Below are 8,798 nucleotides of genomic sequence, written 5' to 3'. Positions count from 1 at the left end.
TGTCTACCTGTCTGTCTGCCTGCCTGCCTGCCTGTCTGTCTGTCTGTCTATCTATCTATCTGTCTGTCTGTCTGTCTGTCTATCTTCCCTGCCTGCTTCCCCTGTGTTCTTGTCTGTCTGTCTGTCTGCCTGCCTGTTTGTCTGTCGGTCTGCCTGCCTGCCTGCCTGTCTGTCTGCCTGTCTATCTGCCTTCTTCCTTGCCTGCTTCCCCTGTGCACTTGGCTGTCTGTCTGTCTGTCTATCTTCCCTGCCTTCTGCCCCTGTGCACTTGTCTGTCTGCCTGTCTACCTGCCTGTCTGCCTGTCTGTCTATCTGTCTGCCTGCCTCCCCGTTTGCCTGCCTGCCTACCTGCCTGCCTGCCTGTCTGCCTGTCTGTCTGTCTGTCTGTCTGCCTGCGTCCCCGTTTGTCTGCCTGCCTGCCTGCCTGTCTTCCCTGCCTGCGTCCCCTGTGCGCCCACTTCCAGTTCTTGTGCTCTACAGATTGGTTCGTAATGAGGCTACAGTTGAAGGCGTCCACGATGGCCGCTATCATGTGTCTTAAAAAAAAAAAAAAAAAAAAAAAAAAAAAAGAGAGAGAGAGAGAGGGAGAGAGAGAAAATAACAAATAAAAAAATAAAAGCCACAAGGAGACGTGGTACAGAAACGTAATGGGAATGTGTGTTGGGAGAACATCGATTTTTTTTTTTTTTTGGGGGGGGGGAGGAGGTGGCTTTTTATGTTTGTTTTTTTCTGGGGGGAGGGCGGGGAGGTAAGAGTGATTGCTTAAAGGACTCCATCTTCCCTACTTCCTTCCCCTTCCCCTCCATCCTACCCCTTCCCCTCCCTCTCCACTCCCTTTCAAAACTTCCCTCCACCCTGCCCTTCCCCCTTCCCCTCCCTCCCCCTTCTCCCCTCCCTTCTCCCCTTCCCCTCCTTCCCCTCCCTCCCCGTCACCCTTCCCTCCCCCTTCACCCTTCCCTCTCTCTCCCTCCTCCCATCCCTGCTTCCCCCTTCCACCCCTCCCTCCCCTCCCTGCTTCCCTCCTTCCACTCCTCCCTCTCTCCCTCCCTCCTTCACCCTTCACTTCCCCTCCTTTCTCCCTCTCCTCCCTCCTTCACCCTTCCTCTCCTTCCACTCCTCCCTCTCCTCCCTCTTTCACCCTTCACTTCCTCCTCCTTTCTCCCTCCCTTCCACCCCTCCTTCCCTCCTCTCCTCCCCTCCCTCCTCCCTCCCCTGCTTCCCCCTTCCACTCCTCCCTCCCCTCCCTCCTCTTCCTCACCCTTCACTTCCCTTCTCCCTTCCACCCCTCCTCTCCCTCCCCTCCCTCCCTCCCTCCCCCATAACCCCGCCCCATCAAGGTAATTGCCACTCAGAAACCACAAACCAACACGTTAATAAGCGAATCACTCTCCGCTTTACAGCCTCGCGAGGCCCGGAGGGAGGTGACCGGTTGCCGGCTCCTCCCTCCCCCCCCCTCCCCCCCCCAGTCCCTTCCATTCCCCCCATCTCCCTTTCTCCCTCCTCCTACCCTTCTCTTTTCTTCCCCTTCCCCTCTATCTCCTTCCCTTCTCTCTCCCTTTCTCACTCCCCCACTCCTTCTCTCTTCTCTCTCCTTCCCTCTTTCCCCCTTTTCTCCACTACCCTTCCTCCCTTCTCCTTCAGCTCCTTACCCCTCCTCCCTTCACCCCCTCCCACTCCCTCCCTCATCCCTCATCGTTTTTTAATGAATTTCTCTTTTTTTTTTACTGATTTATCTCGTATTTGATATTTGCTTTTTTTCTATCTTCCTTTTTTTTTTTTTTTATTTTTTATTTTTTATTTATTTATCTATTTATTTATTTTTTGTAATGCGTGCCATCGCGTTCGTGCGTTTCCGATCTATTACTCCTTTTTATTACTATTTTTTATCATTCTTTTTTTTTTCAAATCAAATATTTCTTCTTCTTTTTTTCAAACCTTTTTATTTATTGCTGTTATTATTTCTTAATGGCCTCTCGAAGACCTCGCTGGGGGCTTCGAGGTAGAGCTTGGGATCTTCCTTCCTCTCTGCGACGTCGAGGAGGAGGAGGAGGAGGAGGAGGAGGAGGTGGAGGAGGAGGAGGAAGGAGAGGAGAAGGAGGAGGAGGAGGAGGTGGGGAAGGAGAAGGAGGGGGAGGAGGAGGAGGAGGGGAAGGAAGGAGGAAGAAGAAGATGGAGGGGAGAAGGAAGAAGAGAAGGCGGAGGAGAAATAGAAGGAGAAGGAGGAAGAAGAGGGAGCAGAAGAGGAGGAGAGGAGAAGAGGAAGAGGAGGAAGTAAACGAGGATGAAGAAGAATAGGAAAAGGAGAAGGAGGAGAGGGGGAAAGAAGGAGAGAGAGAGGAAGGAGGAGAAAAAGGAGAAGGAGGAAGAGGAGGTGGTGTTGGTGGAGGTGGATATGGAGGTTGAAGAGGAGGAGGGGGAGAAGGAAGAAGAAGAAGATGATAAAGAGGAGAAGGGGGAGGAGGATAAGAAAAACAAGAACAAGAAGAATCTGAAGATGATGGAGAAGGAGAAAGAGAAAGAGAAGACGCTAAAGAAGGAGAAGGAGAAGAAGAACAAGAAGACGCATTCGAAGACGCCGAAGAAAGAGAAGGAGAAGGAGAAGAAGAACAAGAAGACGAATTCGAAGACGCTGAAAAAGGAGAAATAGAGAGAGAAGACGAAGACGAATGAGGAGATGGAGAAGGAGAAAGAGAAGGAGAATACGCTGAAGAAGGAGAACACGAAGGAGAAGAACAAGAAGACGAATTCGAAGACGCTGAAGAAGGAGAAAGAGAGAGAGAAGACGAAGGAGACAAGGAGGAAGAGACAGAGAAGACGAAGGAGAAGGAGAAAGAGAGAGAGAAGACGAAGGAGACAAGGAGGCCCCTGCGGCGGCGAGGGGTCGTGGCCGCCTCGTAGGAAGCGTCCGTGTCGTCCGTGACTGGCTCGGAATCCTTCTCTCTCCGGCCTCTTTCGTCCCTTATTATCGCTCGTTTTTTCATTCTTCTTCTTCTTTATCTCTCTCCCTTTAACCGTAATGATGATGGCAGAGGAGGAGATTGGAACATGAACAAGAGAGAAGGAAAGATGGTTGGGGAAAATGTGGAGTAGGAAGGGTGAGGAGAGGGGGAGGAGGAGAAGGAGGGGAGAAGGAGGAGGAGGAAGAAGAAGAGGAGGAGGAGGGTGGAAGAAGGAGGAGGAGGAGGAGGAGGGGAGGGAGGAGGAGGAGGAAGAAAGGGAGAAAGAGGAAGAGGAAGAAGGGAAGGGAAGCAAGAGGAGGACGAGGAAGAGGAGGAAGGAGGAGGAAAAAGAGGAAGTTAGTGAAAAGGAAATCGAAAAATTAAAGAACGAAGAAAGAATAGAACCCGAGAAAAAGATAAATAAAGATAAGACAACACAAGAAATATATAAACCAAACAAAAGTAATAAAGAATAAAAATGCGAAAGCAGTATTTAATAATGTATAAAAAATAAGTAAATAAACAGACAAACACACACACACATGGAGAGAGAGAGAGAGAGAGAGAGAGAGAGAGAGAGAGAGAGAGAGAGAGAGAGAGACAGACAGACAGACAGACAGACATACAGACAGACAGACAGAAAGAGAGAGAGAAAGAGACAGAGAGTCAGAGACAGAGAGACAGACAGAGACAGACAGACAAACATACAAACAAACAAACAGACAAACAAACAAACAAACAAACAGACAGACATACAGACAGAGACAGACAGACAGACGATAGACGCTGAGGAAATGGCTTGGTCATGTCTTCATCATCTCGATCGCCTCACAACCACAAAGTCACGACAGTGTGTGATCGAACTTTTTTTTTTTCTTACCTCCTATCATATCATTTTCTTGTATTTTTCTTTTTTTCTATTTTTTTATTCTCCTTTTTCTTGCTTCGTGTAATATTAGTTTCATTTCTCTTTTCTTTTCCTTTTTTTCTTTTTTCTTTTTTTCGTTCCTCTTATCTACTTATTTTTTTCTATTCTTTTATTTCTTTTCTCCTATCATCTTATTTTCTCTCTTTCTCTTTCCTTCTGTCTTCCTATTGTCTTTCTTTTTTTCTTCATTTTTCTTTTGTTTTTTTTCATTTCTCCAATCATCTTTTCTTTCTTTTTAATTTTTCTTATCTTTCTCTTCTTTCTTTCTTCCATCTTCTTTTCTTTTATTTCTCTTTTCTTCTTTTTTTGGGTTTCCTCCTATCATCTCAGTTTCTTTTATTTCTAATTCTTTATTTCTTCCAATCTTTTTTCTTTCTTTCTTTTATTTTCTTTCCTCCAATCCTATTTTCTTCCCCTTTTTTCTTCCTCTTTCTCTCTCTTTTCATTTTTCTACTCTTTTTTTCTCTCATTTATTCTTGAGAACCACTCGACGGAGACGCGAATGTCCATAAGGGTCCTTCATGCATGGCGAGAACATAGGGATTTTTAACTCAGCGCTTTTCTCCACCCTCGCTTAGGGTCCTTGGGCAAATCAAGGTCGGACTCCCGGGTTCAAGTACTTGCTTCGAGTGAGCAGTGGGGGGGGGAGGGGGGGGCAGGAGGGGGAAAGGAGGGGAGTTAGCAAGAGGGGGGCAAAAGGGGGGAGGGGGTGGAAGGAGGAGGGGGCGGCAGGAGGGGGTGAAAGGAGGGGAGAGTTGACAAGCTGGGTGCTAAAGGGGGGGAGGGGTGGAAGGAGAGGGAGGGGGTGCGGAAGGGAGAGGAGGAGGGTGGGGAGAAGGAAGGGAAGGAGGGGGCGGGCAGGAGGGGGAAAGGGAGGGAGTTGACAAGAGGGGGGCAAAAGGGGGGAGGGGGTGGAAGGAGGAGGGAGGGGGCGAGCAGTGAGGAGGGGAAAGGAGGGGAGGTTGACAGAAGCGGGGAGCAAAAAGAGGGGTGAAGGAGGTGGAAGGAGAGGAGGGGGGCGGCAGGAGGAGGAAAGGGGAAAGGAGGAGTTGATCAAGCAGGGGGCAAAAAGGGGAGGGGGTGGAAGGAGAGGGAGGGGGTGGAAGGAGAGGAGGGGCGGCAGGAGGAAAGGGAGGGGAGTTGGACAAGCGGGGGCAAAATGGGGGATGGGGTGGAAGGAGGAGAGGGGTGGAAGGAGAGGAGGGGGCGGCAGGAGGAGGGGAAGAAAGGAGGGGAGTTGACAAGCAGGGGGCAAAAAGGGGGAGGAGGCGGTAGAAGAGGAGAGGAGGGGGTGGAAGGAGAGGAGGGGGAGAGTGGAAGAAGGAGAGAAGAGAGAAGGTGGGAAGGGAGGGGAGGGGTGTAAGTCCGGGGATAGAGCAAGAGGGGGGGGGGTGTTGATGGGGAGAAGAAGGGGAGGTAGGGGGTAAGACGTAGATGGGGAACAATTAGGGGTGAGGCAATAAGGGGGAAGCGGGGAGTGGCAAGAGGAACACCTACCCCGTCCCCCCCCCACCCCACCCCCCCTCTCCACCCCTCTTCCTACAGGACCTACCAACCCCACCCGTCCCGTTAACTTTCCTAAAATCATAACAGTATAAATCACCGTGGGGGCCCCGACAGCTGACCAGATCGCCAGAGTAAACAATAGATTAATAAAATCATGGTTTTGATCTCTATATATATATCATCGTTGCTTGATATATATATATATAACTTTAAGATTTATATGTATTTTTTTTTTCTTGATTACACCCTGTCAGAACTTCTAGACCTCTGTTGCTTCTCCAAACTAATATTTCTTGTGATATTTCTTGATCCAGTGCGAAGGAGATAGAGAGAGAAAAACAAGGGAGAGAGAAAGAGAGAGAGATAGAGGGAGAGAGAGAGAGAGAGAGAGAGAGAGAGAAAGAAAGAGAGAGAGAGAGAGAGATTATGAGAGGGAGAGACAGACAGACAGACAGAGACAGAGGGAGGGAGGGAGGGAGGGAGGAGGGAAGGGAGGGAGAGGGAGGGAGGGAGGAGGAGAGAGGGAGAGAGAGAGAGATGAGAGAGAGAGAGAGAGAGAGAGAGAGAGACAGACAAGACAGGACAGACAGACAGACAGACAGACAGACAACAGACAGACAGAGAGAGAGACAAAGAGGGACTGACAGACAGACATAGACACATACACAGAGACAGACACACAGACACAGAGAGAAAGACAAAGAGAAAGAAAGATAAAGAAAGACAGAGTGAATCCCATCCTCAATTCCTCAGACCCCGACACCCTGAGATTGTCACAAGGATTCAGGGACACGAAGACAAGGGATAAAGGATGTGGATAGAGAATGAAGGATGTTTAACGAGAAATAAGGGAGAGGGAAGGAATAGGGGGTACAGGGATAGGCTAAGAGAGGGGGTAGAAAGGGCTAGGGGATGAGGATGAGGAGGGGAGGAGGAGGAGGAGGGGAGGAGGGAATAGAGGATGAGAAGGGGGGAGGATAGGGGATGGGGGTAGGAGCTTTTGTTTGTGATAGGTTTGTGTTTGGCTAATTACAGTGTTTTTTTCTCTCTCGCGGTTTTGTCATGGTTGTAGCACGCCCCCCACCCCCACCCCCACCCCACCCCTCCCGCAGCCCACCTGCTTTTGTTCATATTTTGGATGAGGCTTTGTCTTTTTGTGACACGTGAAAAGAGAGTGTAAGGGCTTCTTTCTCTCTCTCTCTCTCTCTCTCTCTCTCTCTCTCTCTCTCTCTCTCTCTCTCTCTCTCTCTCTCTCTCTCTCTCTTCCTCTCTCTCTCTCTCTCTCTCTCTCTCTCTCTCACTTACACACTCTCTTTCTCACACACTCTCTCATTATTTCTTTTTTTCTCTCTCTCTCTTTCATCCATTCTCACTCCCCTTTCTCTTTTCTCCCCCACCCCCTTTCTCTCTTTCTCTTATATTGCAAAAAAAAAAAAAAAAAAAAAAAATGATCTTTTTTAATATCCCCGAATCTGTCACGGAAAAAAATGACACCTCATTAACTCGAACTGACAATGTCAACTTTGCTAATTATTGTGAATTCTTCCTCATTCATCACATGTCATTACCTGGAGTCATGAGAGATTTAGGGGGGGGGGGGTTAGGGAGGTTTCGAAGGGATGGGGGGGCGGGGGGGGGGGCTTTGGGGGTGTCATAGGGGGGGAGGGGGGGAAGGGGGGAGGGGTGCCATCTTGCAATCACTCGGGGTCGCAACTCAAATATTTTCCCCCCCCATTACCTGTGGTTATGACACTCTTTTCCCGCCCATTACCTGTGGATACGATAAATTCTTTCCCATTACCTGTGAATATGATACCTCCTTCCCCGTTACCTGTTGCTCTGATAACTTATTCCCCATTACCTGTGGATTTAAAACCTTCTTTCCCATTACCTGTTGATTTGATGCCTTCTCCCCCATTACCTGTGCACATGATACCTTCCCTCTACCCATTACCTGTGAATTTAAAACCGTCTTTCCCATTACCTGTTGATTTGATGGCTTCTCCCCCATTACCTGTGCACATGATACCTTCCCTCTACCCATTACCTGTGAATTTAAAACCGTCTTTCCCATTACCTGTTGATTTGATGGCTCCTATCCCATTACCTGTGCACCTGATACCTTCCCTCTACCCATTACCTGTGAATTTAAAACCACTTTTCCCATTACCTGTTGATTTGATGCCCTCTCCCCCATTACCTGTGCACCTGATACCTTCCCTCTACCCATTACCTGTGAATTTAAAACCGTCTTTCCCATTACCTGTTGATCTGATGGCTTCTCCCCCATTACCTGTGCACCTGATACCTTCCCTCTACCCATTACCTGTGAATTTAAAACCACTTTTCCCATTACCTGTTGATTTGATGCCCTCTCCCCCATTACCTGTGCACCTGATACCTTCCCTCTACCCATTACCTGTGAATTTAAAACCTCCTTTCCCATTACCTGTTGATTTGATGCCTTCTCCCCCATTACCTGTGCACCTGATACCTTCCCTCTACCCATTACCTGTGAATTTAAAACCGTCTTTCCCATTACCTGTTGATTTGATGGCTTCTCCCCCATTACCTGTGCACCTGATACCTTCCCTCTACCCATTACCTGTGAATTTAAAACCGTCTTTCCCATTACCTGTTGATTTGATGGCTCCTATCCCATTACCTGTGCACCTGATACCTTCCCTCTACCCATTACCTGTGAATTTAAAACCACTTTTCCCATTACCTGTTGATTTGATGCCCTCTCCCCCATTACCTGTGCACCTGATACCTTCCCTCTACCCATTACCTGTGAATCTAAAACCTTCTCTCCCATTACCTGTTGATTTGATGGCTTCTCCCCCATTACCTGTGCACATGATACCTTCCCTCTACCCATTACCTGTGAATTTAAAACCTTCTTTCCCATTACCTGTTGATTTGATGCCTTCTCCCCCATTACCTGTGCACATGATACCTTCCCTCTACCCATTACCTGTGAATTTAAAACCTTCTTTCCCATTACCTGTTGATTTGATGGCTTCTCCCCCATTACCTGTGCACATGATACCTTCCCTCTACCCATTACCTGTGAATTTAAAACCTTCTCTCCCATTACCTGTTGATCTGATGGCTTCTCCCCCATTACCTGTGCACATGATACCTTCCCTCTACCCATTACCTGTGAATTTAAAACCTTCTTTCCCATTACCTGTTGATTTGATGGCTTCTCCCCCATTACCTGTGCACATGACACCTTCCCTCTACCCATTACCTGTGAATCTAAAACCTTCTTTCCCATTACCTGTTGATTTGATGGCTTCTCCCCCATTACCTGTGCACATGATACCTTCCCTCTACCCATTACCTGTGAATTTAAAAAAACCTCCTTTCCCATTACCTGTTGATTTGATGCCTTCTCCCCCATTACCTGTGCACCTGAT

The 8,798-nt window shown here is 48.3% G+C and overlaps 1 protein-coding gene across 1 annotated transcript in view; it reads right to left on the bottom strand.

Moving 5' to 3' along the window:
* Positions 1-6,122: 6,122 nt before the first annotated feature.
* The window catches only part of LOC138865069 (uncharacterized), a 4,648-nt gene continuing 1,972 nt past the window's right edge, over positions 6,123-8,798 (bottom strand). The window contains exons 6-12 of the mRNA XM_070134408.1: positions 8,786-8,798; positions 8,444-8,659; positions 8,132-8,257; positions 7,823-7,978; positions 7,481-7,699; positions 7,175-7,327; positions 6,123-6,137 (exon numbers count right to left, since the gene is read on the bottom strand). The exon at positions 8,786-8,798 is cut by the window's right edge and continues 113 nt beyond it. Of these exons, the coding sequence (XP_069990509.1) occupies positions 6,123-6,137; positions 7,175-7,327; positions 7,481-7,699; positions 7,823-7,978; positions 8,132-8,257; positions 8,444-8,659; positions 8,786-8,798 (898 nt within the window). The remainder of the gene's footprint in view (positions 6,138-7,174; positions 7,328-7,480; positions 7,700-7,822; positions 7,979-8,131; positions 8,258-8,443; positions 8,660-8,785) is intronic.

Source organism: Penaeus vannamei, chromosome 19, assembly GCF_042767895.1.
Source record: "Penaeus vannamei isolate JL-2024 chromosome 19, ASM4276789v1, whole genome shotgun sequence".
NCBI classification, from domain to species: Eukaryota; Metazoa; Arthropoda; class Malacostraca; order Decapoda; family Penaeidae; genus Penaeus; species Penaeus vannamei.
This window is presented reverse-complemented; position numbering and strand designations above follow the sequence as displayed.